This window comes from Bombina bombina, chromosome 1, assembly GCF_027579735.1.
Source record: "Bombina bombina isolate aBomBom1 chromosome 1, aBomBom1.pri, whole genome shotgun sequence".
NCBI lineage: Eukaryota > Metazoa > Chordata > Amphibia > Anura > Bombinatoridae > Bombina > Bombina bombina.
In genome coordinates, this window is record NC_069499.1 from 514,340,182 (window position 1) to 514,355,617 (window position 15,436).

At 36.4% G+C, this 15,436-nt stretch overlaps 2 protein-coding genes across 2 annotated transcripts in view; one reads left to right on the plus strand and one right to left on the minus strand.

Moving 5' to 3' along the window:
* LOC128645551 (UTP--glucose-1-phosphate uridylyltransferase-like) overlaps nt 1–407 on the minus strand; it is a 71,205-nt gene extending 70,798 nt beyond the window's left edge. Inside the window, exon 1 of the mRNA XM_053698604.1 lies at nt 348–407. The gene's annotated coding sequence lies outside the window, so the exon portion shown is untranslated. The remainder of the gene's footprint in view (nt 1–347) is intronic.
* Nucleotides 408–2,572: 2,165 nt separating this feature from the next.
* Nucleotides 2,573–15,436, plus strand: part of ANKAR (ankyrin and armadillo repeat containing) — a 510,409-nt gene continuing 497,545 nt past the window's right edge. The window contains exons 1-4 of the mRNA XM_053698605.1: nt 2,573–3,101; nt 8,987–9,424; nt 11,154–11,317; nt 13,415–13,530. Coding sequence (XP_053554580.1) covers nt 2,573–3,101; nt 8,987–9,424; nt 11,154–11,317; nt 13,415–13,530 — 1,247 coding nt within the window. The remainder of the gene's footprint in view (nt 3,102–8,986; nt 9,425–11,153; nt 11,318–13,414; nt 13,531–15,436) is intronic.

Consider the following 15,436-nt stretch of genomic DNA (forward strand, 5'->3'; position numbering starts at 1 on the left):
GAGGCGGAGAGAGCGCAAAATAGAGGCGGAGAGAGCGCAAAAGAAAGGCGGAGAGAGCGCAAAAGAAAGGCGGAGAGAGCGCAAAAGAAAGGCGGAGACTCGAGAGAGAGCAAGGGTTGGGACCGCTGTACTGCAAAAAATGGCCCGTGCGAACGGGCTTTAGGACTAGTTATATATTTATTACAGAGAAGTCCCTATAGGACACACGCACTCCCCAGTACCTTAAATAAATAATAGATAAAAATTAAATTATAGTGAGGTTCCTTCTGCCTCATACACACATTTCTCTCTTCAGTGCTTTATACAGACACCTTACCAACTACAAAAACAGCTGTGCTTACAGTTACCTACATGAAGCCACCGTTTGTGAGAGTTGCAGCTAGTTTCCACCCACCAGTCAACTGTGATATCACAGGCACATGACTGCTGCAAGCAAATGGCAATAAGCAGCTAGTCTGAAGACTAAATTGTTGCATCCCACTAACTGTAACTTTTGACTGCGGCAGTCAGAGGTCTGTACTGACATCATAAGTCCGCTAGCTGAATGGGAACAAGCTGTTGCCTAATGCCTTCCACCCATCTCTCACTACAGTGTTTCATGTAGGTAATTTTAAGCACGGTGTACTATATGGTTTTAAAGGGGGTGATTAAAGTGTCCCCAAGCGCACCTCAGCACCATAGCTAAATTGTACTTGAGAGCCCCGGTTTGGTAAGTTAAAGAGAAACAGCGTTACCTAGCAATTGAGAGACGCTAAATTAGGATACCGGAAGTGACGTTTACTATCCAACGTAGAGTCATAAGCGTCAGTTGCTTAGTAACGGGTAGCAGAGTCTGATATGGGCTCAGACTGTACAAGTTTGGAACATCAAGGGTCTCTGAAGTAATATGTGAATATATGGCTTTGTAAGAGAACATTGTAAGTCTCGGGCACATCGAGGTTTACTTGAAACAGCAAGTAATGTTGGAACATTTATTCTGCTTTTTCTGAGTATATACATTTTACTACACAGCTTGTAATCTAATATTTATGTTACAGTGTGAAGGTGCATGATGCATTATTCTCAAAATAATTCATATATTTTGACGAATACGTATATCATTATTGCATTTTATGCATAATGCGCAATATTTACTAAGGAGAACAGATTCCTTTTTTGTTCTTTGGAGCCTAGGTTATATCTCATCCTGCTGTAACAATTAGACTCCATAGAATATGCAATTCTATGTTAGTTGTTGAAGAATATTGATATGTAATGTTATACTTCATAAAATGTGAAATAAAAGTTCTTATTGATATGGTTACTGTCTAAATACATAAACATACTAGTTGGTATAGTATATTTTGTATTTGGGTCACGCTTATCAATCTTGAGCTTGTAAAATGCATTTTAGTTCACCCTTTACTTTTTGAGGCTGAGTACAGTATACATCTAATAAATTAACAGGAAATTTTAGTACTTTGTATAATAGTATAATGTATCTTAAAGGGACACTGAACCCAAATTTTTTCTTTCATGATTCAGACAGAGCATGCAATTTTAAGCAACTTTTTAATTTACTTCTATTATAGATTTTAATTCATTCTCTTGCTATCTTTATTTGAAAAAGAAGACATCTCAGCTAATGAGCCAGCAAATGTTTGCTTCAGTACCATGGACAGCACTTGTTTATTGGTGCTGTCCAATCAGCAAGGACAACCCAGGTTGTTCACCAAAAATGGGCCGGCATCTAAACTTACATTCTTGCTTTTCAAATAAACATACCAAGAGAATGAAGAAAATTTGATAATAGGAGTAAATTAGAAAGTTGCTTAAAATGCATGCTCTCTATATGAATCACAAAAGAAAATTTTTGAGTTCAGTGTCCCTTTAAAGCAGTACATGTATATGAATAGTGAAAAAGGAGAAAAAAAACAGGGGGAAATGTTTTAATGCAAGAGAAATCAGGTAAATGACTTCACCGCATTGCCATTGCTAACCGTAGTGTACAGTAACCTAAAGGTTTTTATATGTTTTGTATACAATATATATTTTTAATGTAAACTAGTAGTAACATAAACCATTTCCATAGACTTTAATGTAGATAGTTATGATCACCAGTTTATAAAGTTTACAACACAAATAGAAACTAGGCTATATTGTTTGGGAATTTATTACATAGCGTTCCTGTTCTATAAAATGAAGTGTAAATGGATGCCCAAATTAAGACAACATTTGGCATGGTGAAAGTTTATGTTAGAGAAAAATACTTTGGTCACTAAAACTCAAATGAATATGAAACCAATCACCTTTCTATGTTTGAAAATATTAACTCTTTTTTTCTTTTTCAGCTACTGTAAGGAAGTACAAAAAGAGGTAAGAGGAATAAAACATTTGTTTTTCTATTCTGCTGTTTTAGAAAATGTTAATGGTATGCCAATAAATACACTTTTCATGTTATGACCTCCTGACTACAGTTTAATCATTTTCTTATTTTTGTCAGAATTTAAAAAAACAATAAGTGACAATGTTAAAATCCATGAAAAAAATAGCTGTTAAGCTTCCTGTACATGATGAAGCATTTATGGCTGAAATGGCTGCTCAGAGAAATGCTCATGCGTTTTTTGAAAAATATGAGCGAAGTGAAGTGCAGGATCTTCTAGCTTCAACCACTTCAAGCTGGCTTGTATCTATGGATGATGTATACTTACCTCTTCAACTTCCTAGTGGGTTGATCACACAACTGAAAAATCTAGCACACCCCAATGTTCTGATTCTGGCTCCAGTAGAACCTGAGATAAATCTAGACTACAGGGAGATCCATCAAATTATAAGAGAGTTAGCTGTGGGAATATATTGCTTTAATCAAGCTCCTTCCATCAGTTTAGATGCCAATTTTGACAAAAGCACTTCTTGCCAACTTCCTCCAGCCTACTATGATACTCGAGTTGGACAGATTTTGATTAGTGTGGATTACATGATAAAGGCCCTCTGGCATGGTGCATACATGCCAAAAGAGAAAAGAGTCAGGTTTGCTGAGTTCTGGAAATCTAGTATGGATATTGATGCAAATGGACATCGACAGACCAAGAAAAATATATTTGAAGAGTTCTGCACAGCAGGTAACTTTAAATGTATAAATCATGATATTTATTATTATTTATTTATTTGTAAAACACTGTCTTATGTACCGCTGAATATATGAAAACATGGGTATAATATAAATTATACTTACTAATTTAACATTACAATATTACAAGACACTTATAATACAGACATTTAGTTATTGTATGGACAACAGATTTGGTTATAGCTAAAAAAAAAAAAACGAATTGGAGAAGAGAGAGACTGGTGTTTCGAAGCCCACTAAAGAAGAGTTTACATTAATTAACAGCTAGATTACGAGTTGTGCGTTCGTCTTTTAACGCTGAAAATATGGCATTTTCAGCGTTAAAAAAGCACCGCAGTCTTTACAAGTCTTGTCGGTATAGCTGTACCGCAAGCCTTTTAGCCTGTACCGCCACGTCAGTCCAGCACTCGTAAAAATTACGTTTTTTTATGGGATTCCCATAGCGCTGCCATTATACGTTTTTCGGTGAGGCTAAAAAACCTGCGTTACATCCTAAAATTACAAGATCCTTACCGCCATCTAAAAGCAGTAGTTCTAAGTTTTACGCTACAAATCTGTTACATAAAACTCATAACTAAACTGCTACAAAGTGCACTAAACACCCATAAACTACCTATTAACCCCTAAACCGAGGCCCTCCCGCATCACAAACACTATATTAAACTTATTAACCCCTAATCTGCCACTCCCAACATCACCACCACTAAAAATAATTATTAACCCCTATTCCGCCGCTCCCCAACATCTTCACCACTATCATAAAGTTATTAACCCCTAAACCTCTGCCCTCCCGCATCGCAAACATTATTTAAATATTATTAACCCCTAATCTGCCGTCCGCCCCACTATACTTAAGTTATTAAGCTTTACACCGCCGCCACTATAATAAACCTATTAACCCCTAAACCGCAAGCCCCCACAACAAAATATACTAAAGTAAACTATTAACCCCTAAACCGAAAGCCCCCCACATCGCAATAAACTAAATTAAACTAGTAACCCCTAAACCTAACGCCCCCTAACTTTACATTAAAATCACAATTTCCTTAACTTAAATTAAATTAAAACTTACCTGTCAAATTAAAAAACTAAGTTTAAACTAAAATTAAAATAATATAATTTTTAAACTAAAATTAAACTAACTACCAATTAAATTAAACTAAACTACACATTAAAAAAAAATCCTAACACTACTCTAAAAAATACAAAGTATCAAAGAATTACACCTAATCTAATAGCCCTATCAAAATAAAAAAGCCCACCCAATATAAAAAAAAACCTAGCCTACAATAAACTATCAATAACCCTTAAAAAGGCCTTTTGTAGGGTATTGCCCTAAGTTAAACAGCTCTTTTACCTGTAAAAAAAAATGCAAAGACCCCCCCAACAGTAAAACCCACCACCCAACCAACCCCCCAAAATAAAAAACATAACTCTAAAAAAAACCTAATCTACCCATTGCCCTGAAAAGGGCATTTGGATAGGCATTTCCCTTAAAAGGGCATTCAGCTCTTTTGCTGCCCAAACCCTAAACTAAAAAAACCCACCCAAAAAATCCTTAAAAAAAACACTAACCCCCGAAGATCCACTTACAGTTTTTGAAGTCCTGCTTGAACGATCTTCATCTAGGTGGCGAGAAGTCTTCATCCAGGCGGCCTCTTCAATCTTCATCCCGGCCGCGTAGTTCTCATCCAAGAGGCGAGAAGTCTTCATTCAGGCTGCCTCTTCAATCTTCATCCAGACGGCATCTTCTATTTTGATCCCTGCGGCGCGGAGCAAGTTCATCCTGAAGACATCCGGTGCGGAGCATCCTCTTCATACGGTTGCCGCCATACACTGAATCTTCAATGCAAAGTACGCGATTCAAGATGGCGTTCCTTGCATTCCTGTTGGCTGAAAAATTTGAATCAGCCAATATGAATTAGGGCTGCTAAAATCCTATTGGCTGTTCAAATCAGCCAATAGGATTTAAGCAGCTCTCATTCTATTGACTGATAGTTTTTTATTTTGTGGGTTTGGGGGGGATGGGGGTTTGTAATGTTAATGGGGTTTGTATTTTTTTTTTACAGGTAAAAGAGCTGTTTAACTTAGGGCAATGCCCTACAAAAGGCCCTTTTAAGGGCAATTGGTATTTTATTCTAGATTAGGTTTTTTTATTTTGGTGTGTTTTTTTTTTTTTTTTTTTTTTTAAATGAGTATTACAACAGGAATATTTTTTATTATTTTTGTTAATTTGTTTGTTAATTTTTGTAATGTATTTTTTTTCCTTTTTGGGTGGGTTTTTATTTTTAGATTAGTACTTGGGCAGCAAAAGAGCTAAATGCCCTTTTAAGGGCAATACCCATACAAATGTCCTTTTCAGGGGTAGATTAGGTTTTACTTTATTTTTATTTTGGGGGGTGGGGGTTTGTATATTGTTAGGGGGTGGGGGTTTTTTGTAGCAAAAGAGCTGTTTACTTTAGGGCAATGCCCTACAAAGGGCCCCCAAAAGGTCCTTTTAAGGGCCCTTGGTAGTTTGGGGGTGGGGGTTTGTATACTGTTATGGGGTGTTTGTTTTTTTTTTGTAGCAAAAGAGCTGTTAACTTTAGGGCAATACCCTACAAAAGGCCATTTTAAGGGCCCTTAGTAGTTTATTCTAGATTAGGCTTTTTTTATTTTGGGGTGTTTTTTTTAAAGGGTATTAGAATAGGAATAATTTACATTTTTTGGGATAATTTCGTTTATTTTTTTTTGTAATGGTAGTTTTTTTATTTTTTGTAATTTTAGTGTTTTTTTATTTTTTGTAAGTTTAGGTTTTAAGATAGCTTAGGTTTTATTTCACAGGTAAGTTTGTATTTATTTTAACTAAGTAGTTAATAAATAGTTAATAACTATTTACTAACTAGTCTACCTAGTTACAATAAATACAAACTTACCTGTGAAATAAAAATAAAAGCTAAGATAGCTACAATATAACTATTAGTTATATTGTAGCTAGCTTAAGTTTTTTTTCATAGGTATGTATTTAGTTTTAAATATGTATTATTTAGTTAATAATTGTAACTTTAAATTAGCTCTATTTTAATTATGTTAAAGTTAGGGGGTGTTAGGGTTACATTAGGGTGAGGTTTAGGGGTTAATATAGTTTAATTTAGGTTGTTGCGATGTGGGGGGCTGGCAGTTTAGGGGTTAACAGATTTATTTAGTGGTAGTGATGTGGGAGGCCAGAGGTTTAGGGGTTAATAGCTTTATTTAGTTGCGGCGATGTCGGGGAGCGGCGGAAAAGGGGTTAATAGATTTATTATAGTGTGGGCGATGTTGGGGTGCAGGGGAATAGGGGTTAAAGGGACAGTGAACACCAGAATTTTTGTTGTTTAAAAAGAAAGATAATCCCTTTATTACCCATTCCCCAGTTTTGCATAACCAACACAGTTATAATAATACACATTTTACCTCTGTAATTATCTTGTATCTAAGCTTCTGCTGACTGCCCCCTTATTTCAGTTCTTTTGACAGACATGCAGTTTAGCCAATCAGTGCTCAGTCCTAGGTCACTTTACGTGCATGAGCTCAATGTTATCTATATCAAACATGTGAACTAATGCCCTCTAGTGGTCAAAATGTATTCAGATTAGAGGCAGTCTTCAAGGTCTAAGAAATTAGCATATGAACCTCCTAGTTTTAGCTTTCAACTAAGAATATCAAGAGAACAAAGCAAAATTGGTGATAAAAGTAAATTGGGAAGTTATTTAAAATTGCATGCCCTATTTAAAACATGAAAGTTTTTTTTGGACTTGACTGTCCCTTTAATAACTTTAGTATAGTTGTGGCGATATCTGGAGCGCTAGATTAGGGGTTAATACTTTATTTAGGTGGCGGCGATATCGGGAGCGGCAGATTAGGGGTTAATAACATGATATAGGTGGCAGCGATGTCAGTGGGGGGCAGATTAGGGGTGTTTAGACTCAGGGTTTATGTTAGGGTGTTAGGTTTAAACGTTAGGGTTTTTTTCCCCATAGACATCGATGGGGCTGCATTATGAAGCTTTTTTTTTCCACGATCGCAGGTGTTAGACTTTTTTTCTCACCCGCTCTCCCCTTTGATGTCTATGGGGAAAGTGTGAATGAGCACGTCAAAGCAGCGCTTTATTTTGCTGTGGTATGGAGCTTAAAAGCACCATATCGCACGCACAAGCCGGGTTTTTAAAAACTTGTAATGGCTGCGCTATAGGGGTTAAATAAAACACAACTTTTGTTGCGTTTGTTAATTTCCCTATAGCCCGCATAACTCGTAATCTAGCTGTTAGTGAATATGAGAAGAGCGGGTGAATTTAATGTTGGTGGTCACTTGGATGAGAATAAAGGTGAATTCTAGAGATGCTACATAGATGTAGCTAATGTGATTTAAAAGTTATTTGATATTTAATAATATGTTGCTCAAAGACAGCTTAATTGAGCTGAAGTAATTATTACTGTGTATGTTAGACATTAGAAATAAAAATTCTCATTGGGGCTCAGTTTTAGATAATATGAGGACACCGTAAAGAATTTTCAGATAGGCAAGTACCTGATTAATTAAGGAGACAGAGGTGAATTAAGAAATGAAATGATGTTGCCTAAGTGCATAGAGAGTTCTCAAATTGCTTTTTATCTATTTCAAACCAGAGGGATGTCTTTTTGGTGGTATAGTTTTATTAATATCATGGTGGTTCTGATGCAGTCAAGTAGATCGGATATAAGTGGGAGAGAGTATCTGTTATTGGTGGTGATCTTGCTCATAACCTATTAATCAATGTATGATTACAAAACTCCACATTTTTTTTAATTCTTCACACAATTAATAAAGAAAGTATGCATGTGATTTAGCTAATTTTATTTACAATTCTGTCAGTAACCATGACATCTTCCAGTGCTTTGTAAATTAGTTTTATTAAAGTGAATTACCTCACCCAAATCATCATATTCATGACAAAGACCATTCGCCTTTAGAATGCGTGCTAAGGTCCTATTACTAATAATAATGCCATATGTAGCAAGGGTTGGCAATATATCTTTATAAGGCATGCCCAAACTGAAGAATAACATAATTAAAAATATCTCTCTATAATGATCCCACAAAACATAAAACAGTTCAGGTATCCGGCTTATATTTATGATGATTAAAGGGACACTGAACCCAAATTTTTTCTTTTGTGATTCAGATAGAGCATGAAATTTTAAGCAACTTTGTAATTTACTCCTATTATCAAATGTTCCTTATTCTCTTGGTATCTTTATTTGAAATGCAAGAATGTAAGTTTAGATGCCGGCCCATTTTTGGTGAACAACCTAGGTTGTCCTTGCTGACCAGAGTGCTGAACCAAGAAAAAAGCTTAAATGCCTTATTTTTTATATAAAAATAGCAAGAGAACAAAGAAACATTGATAATAGGAGTAAATTAGAAAGTTGCTTAAAATTGCATGCTCTATCTGAATCACGAAAGAAAAATTTTGGGTTCAGTGTCCCTTAAAGTAGCTGGCTTATTTGTATTATCCTTTTATAGTAAAGTGTGCTTAGGAAATAATGAAATGTGTTCATGCTTTTACAAATTATATCCATGATTTAATCAACTGAAATTGAAAAATGTATACACAATGTTTTGGTAAATTGTGGGCATGCTAAGGTAAGTTGTGTGGACAATTAAAAAAGTTTTCACAAAGTTTCAGCTCCGTGGCTTCATACATGATTGTAGGGTTGGATTTTTCTTTTTTCTGAAGACTATACCTGTACCAGAAGGCTAGGTAGAGAAACGTATAAAGCTTTTTTTTCAAGTAACCATCTATTTAACTCCCAAGCTACAATGTGGTGTCGGCAATCATGTTCCAGAGGCAAATAAACATATCTTTGTTTATTTCAATAGGTTTAATTGATATTTCAAGTGATCCAACCTTTAATGGCATCTATAATGAAAACACTGATACTGATCCAACATATGACCCAAACAAACCAGAGGAAAAAAAACTGTTCATGCACTATGCAGAGAGCATGGCAATAAAAATGACTTGTTTCACCACCCAAGTGAGTCAGTATGAAAATCTATTTGTGTATGATGCGTCTTACCTGCTCTCTAATGTGGTACGGCTCACTGAGGACCACCTTGACTCTGTAACCTACCAACATCTCCAGCAAAGGCTGCGTATTCATGAGAAGCTGGTGAAAGATAACCTCCAGAAGAAAGCAGAAATACACAAAAATATAGCATATTTGAAACTTATCAGCTTTCTCATACCTTTCCTTTTGGGCCTGAAAAAGAAGATGAAAGTGCCAGACTTCACTTACTTTCTACAGTCATATTCAGGTGACTCATTTATAAATTGCAGAAATGTAGCCTTGTTGTTTTTTTATTTACCTATCAACACTATGGGGCCCATTTATCATGCTCCGGATGGAGCTTGAGGGCCCGTGTTTCTGGCGAGCCTGCAGGCTCGCCAGAAACAGCAGTTATGAAGCACCGGTCTAAAGACTGCTGCTCCGTAACTTGTCTGCCTGCTCTGAGGAGGCGGACAGACATCGCTGCAATTCAACCCGATCGAGTACGATCAGGTTGATTGACACCCCCTGCTGGCGGCCGATTGGCCGCGAATCTGCAGGGGGTGGCATTGCACCATCAGCTCACAAGAGCTGCTGGTGCAATGCTGAATATGGAGAGCATATTGCTCTCTGCATTCAGCGAGGTCTGTCGGACCTGATCCGCACTGTTGGATCAGGCCTGCCAGACCTTTGATAAATATCCCCCTATATCACTATATATTTTTTTTTAGTAGAATACCCAATGTATTGATCTAGGATCATTTTGATATATTTCATGCCACCATTTTGCCGCCAAATAGATCATATTAAAGGAACCCAAAAATTTTATTTCATGATTTAGGTAGAACAATTTTAAACAACTTTTCAATTTACTTCTATTATCTAATTAGTTTCATTCTCTTGTTATCATTTGTTGAAGAAGCAGCAATACACTACTGGTTTCTAACTGAAAACATAGGTGAGCCCATGACAATTGGTATATTTATGCAGCTACCAATCAGCAGCCAGAACCTTGGTTCTTTGCTGCTCCTGAGCTTACCTAGATAAACGTTTCAGCAAACGATAACAAAAGAAGGAAGCAAATTAAATAATAGAAGTAAATTGGAAAGGGGTTTAAAATTGTATGCTCTGTCTAAATCATGATTGTTGAATTATGACTTTACTGTCCCTTTAAAAAAAAGTTAACTTTTTCACAAGCTTTGGGTTTCTCACTAATATTATTTACACACAACTGCTGCAGCCATTTGAAAAATGGTTGTAAAAGCTTCCCTGAGGTCCCCTTTGTTCAGAAACAGCTGACATGCATGAGGTAGCTTGTAAGGTTAATTTTAGCTATAGTGTAGAGATTACCCTCCCACCCCCCGATCCCTCCGAAACAGCTCTGTTTTGTTTAGCTGTGGTAATCCAATTACCAATACAAAATATTTAATATATCATTGTGATATTAAAGAGACACAAAACCCATTTTTTCCCCACAATTCAGAGAGAACATGCGATTTTAAACAACTTTCCAATTTACTTATATTAAATCTTTTGTTTTGTTCTCTTGATATCCTTTTGCTGAAAATGATACCCATGTAGACCCAGTAGCTGCTGATTGGTGTCTACACATATATGCTCCTTGTTATTGGCTCACACAATGCATTTAGCTATCTACCAGTATTGCATTGCTGCTTCTTCAACAAAGGATATCAAGAGAATTAGATGATAGAAGTAAATTGGAAAGTTGATTAAAATTGTATTCTCTACCTGACTCATAATAGAAATATGTTGGGTTTCATGTCCCTTTAAGCTTAATAACTTCCTTAAAGGGACATGATTATTGGATTTATGTCCATCCAGTTCTCTAATTGTAGCTGTATTCTGCAAAAAGAATAAAAAATGCATCCATAACATGTTATATGCACAGTATCTCTCATATTATTATTATTATTATTGTTATAATTTATTTGTATAGTGCCGTAAATAAGGCCAATAATTTTTTTTTTCATTTTCAGATGATAAAGTGAAAACTGAACGTGAATTACCCCCACTTATGCTGGGACCAGAATTTAATTGCCAGCATTTTCAATATGATCCAAATGAGTATTTTCATCTACATGGAGGAATAGAGTTTGATTTAGGAACACCTTCTCTTGAACCGATCTCGGAAGAAATGAAGGTGCCATTTTAAACTTATCTGTCACCTTTGTTTTATTAATTAAAAAATATTTTCACAAAAATGACATTCAGAACTGTGAATGTTATAGCCAGAATAGCTCTAACCCATAGTAGCATTGATACCTTGCAAGTTTCTTGACCTTAAAGGGGAACTGAAATCTCACGTTTCCAGTTATCTATATAGTCATACTAAAAGATTGACCTCTTGGTGACCAGGCAGGCCTTGGTCTCTAAATTGTGGAATAAAAAACACAAATTGTAGTCAAAAGTAAGGAGTGTTTATGCTCCCTGTAATTGAAACTTTTTCACTTCTACACATTCATGTAGTGTGCAACATATCTGTAGGTGTTACTGTTGCTAATAAACTGCTAAAAAAAAGTCAGACAGTTATAAAAAATAATACAAAGTACACTAAGTGATTGGTAATATTTTCTGTGCAATACTGCTTCTAGTGCTGGTTTGGTGATCTTACAGCAGTGTAGATTGAAAACACAAAGAAATAATAAACAGTGGCATTAAAATAATTATGCCTATGGCAACACTGGAAACTGATGGGAAAGATCTAATTGGTAACCAATGCAACGCTGGCAGAAAGTTTACATTGACAAGTCTTATTTGTGTCCTTGCCGTGAGAGGGTCCGGGTCCTTACTGATTTTGTTATACAATCTCAATTTTATGGAATTGAATCTCACTGTTGTTTAAGGCATCAAAACCAATACTTTGAAGAAATAAACACAAGGTACCCTCCTGCACATCCTCTGTATCTGATTTTGGCATTCTGCAACCCTACTCAGTCTCCTTATCTTTATGGGCATGAGTCAAAAACTTGCGGGCATAGAGAGAAATTACACAATTTTTTTTAAATTTTTTTTTTGCACTATATTGAAATTTTTGGGTCTCATCCATATCCCTGTTTAGCAAGATAACAGCTCTCAAGCTAAAATTTGTCTTTCTAAAATAGTTTGAGGGACCTTATAGTACTGACTAAACCTCTTAGATGATCTCACAATAGGGGAGAGCTTTAGATCATCAGGCCCCATAACTGACATTAGCAACATGATAGCTTTTTTCAACAAACAGACATGTCTCTTGTATCAGGGGTAGAAGTGTTTCCATTTGTACTAGCACTCACAGATATAATGGTGCTAGCAGTATAGAAGTACAAAATGATGGGGGGACGTATGAAAGCAGTCATCTTACTAGTAGCATAATACACCGGCTCCTGCAGAGGCTCCTCCAGACTATTAAAAAGGCTCCTGTTTTGAAAGACATCCAGAATTCTAAATTGCTAACAGCATATTTCTGATGTTTCATGGAGTGGTCTGATACTAATATTTGTGCAACTGGCAGCCTTTAAACTGAAATCAATCTAAGGCAAGGGCCTGCATAAAGCTACTTAGCGCAGGTCTTAGTGGTGTGGCAGCACCAAGTTTGCTCTGAGCCTTAACCCCCCTCCTTATGGGGGGCATATGCGCAAGATCAAAATACCTAAATTTGAGACAAAGAAGACAGCAATATATTGTTGGAGATGTGATTATTTAATCATGCTTTAAAATACTTAATTTTGTGGCAAAGAAGAGCTGGCAAGGACTCCTTGCCAGTCAAACACCTTGCCATATACCATATCCCTTTTTAATCCTTCTAAAAAATGTTTTGCAATATTAAAATTAAATTATTTATTAAAAAGTGTGTATAAGTGTAATAGTTGTTGTTTTTTTTTTCTTGAGCTAAAACTATAACTTTCAACTTGTAATATGCACGCAAGTTAGGGCGTTTGCGATCTCCTTCGAAAGTATGGTTGCTCTAGTAAAATGTCGGCCACGCTGACCCATCTCTGGTGAATGGTATTTACCATGGACTTGTCAGTGCAGTTCATCGAAATTGCATATTGCCCGTTCTATTATTAGGGCACCACTTAATAATCTGGCCCTCAGTTGGGAAATGATGAACATAAACAGTACAATGAGAAACAGTTTTGTGTCTTTCCTTTTCAAAAACATATAAATGTAAGCATAATATCAAATTTGTAAGAAGACTCTTATAGTCAGTGGTTAGTATAAATAAAAGCATTTAAACTACTCAAATCTTATGTTTTAGGTGGCTTATGAAGATATAAAGAAAACAGCAACAAACCATATTAATATTCTCCTTGAGTCTGATACCACCTACAGGGAATATTACCCCATACCAGTGATGGAATTTAATGGAAAGAGGCAAGTCTTTTTAGTTTGCACTGTAAAAGATATATTTATAGCTATTAGTATCATTAGCTATTTGTAGTGCAGTATTGTATATGACAGAGCAGAGCTAGGGGTACAGTGTTCTCTACAGAAAATGTTGCCAGACACTCAGTTGGCATTATGAAGGAGCTGGGTGGGGGCAGTGTAATACTTTGCAATATTATAACATTTTTCTGTTATTTTTATTTGTTACGCTGTCAATTTAAGCTAAACAAATCATAAATTTATTGCTTAATTTAACATACATTATATTTTAATTATAATTTGTGTAAAATATTTTAAAAAATTATAATATTAAGTCATTTTAGCTTAATCTTGGCTTACATTTTAGCTGTTTGGTCAGTAAAATCAGTTTGATGGTGTGCCCATTAAATAGATCCTGGGGAGAACACTAGTAAATAAAAACACAAGTAGCCAGTGTTATGATTTAAGCAGATGAACGAAACAACCCCATTATGAGAGTTTATTCACAAATGAATGCAAAAATATGTTGCTCACCTTAGAAAGCATTTGGTAATTACATGGTTCTTGCAACATACCATATACATAATAATATGTTTCTAATCATAACTATCATATGGTTTCAAACAATACCCTGCTACTTCCCATTTTACTTCAGTCATATCTGTGGCAATTGTTATTCAGGATGGCTATCTAGGAAAAAAATTTTTTACTTAAAGGGACATAAAACCAGGGCTGGCACTTGTATAAGGCAAAATAGGCAGCCATCTTAGGGCGATGAGAACGGGAGGTTAATCTGCCTTGCGTGTGAGTGAAAATATTTCCAGTATGGTAATGCTCTACAGTGACTGCCTGTAGTGCACTGCGCACACAGCATTAATCTGAGCCTGAAGCCTGCTGCAACTTCTAATTCAACTATGTTTGCGTGCTGTGACTGTGAGGCTTGTGCTAAGCCTGCCTATCTGTGCTTAGTGACATATGGAGTCACTTACTGCTGTCTGACTGAGCAGGAAACGTGAGGGGGATGCCTGCCGACTGGTCTCTAACAGTGAAGGAGCCAAAAGAAAGACGATGGTCGCGGCTGACGCCCACCCAGACCGGTACCAAAGTGTACATTGAAGAGGTAGGAGGGGAGGGTGGGGGTCTGGGGGTGTGCAGAGGCCAATAACCTTAAGAAGTGATAGCCGCGCAACCCGGGGCTTTGCACGTGATACACAACAGGGTTATGTGAGTGACGCAGCCTCAGGGGCCAACGACTGCAGTGCGGCATAGTCTAAAAATGAGGCAGAGATGAAAGGAAAACACATTTGAAAAAATAAAACAACAAAAACTAAGAATAATATAATAAGAATAATATAAGAATTAATGTTTACATTGAAAAACTACGTCTCAGGGGCATTTAAGGGAGGTATTTAGTGTATCTGTATGTTAGAGGTTTATTTTTCCTTTCGTTTTTTTATACATGGAAATGGGAAGTGTCCATATGCTCATACAGTAGCAAATGAGCTGCCAGATGGAAGGAAGGACCATGAATGGGAATGTGTGCTTATGTATTGTGAGTGAGTGAGACTACAGTTAGACAGAGCGAAAGTTTCGCTTTGCAATTGGCATTGAAAAGTGAAGTGAAGACTGACTGGCAATTCCCCCCCAGGCGACTGAGTCAAGTTCAGCGGAAGACGGTGAGTATCAGAGTGTGCACTGACTGACAGCCGCATTAACCTCACACAACTTATTAAACAGTTACTGTAACTCACTCACACAGTTATATTTTATATACATAGGGGCTGGCAGACAGACTTTGCCTTGGGCTTGGATTGGGGCCTAGGCAGGGCAGTGAGGTGTACTTAGACCTCTATTTGTTTGTTTTTATCTCTTTGCAGGGGTTAAAGTAAACTGTAAACATTATTACATGGAAGCA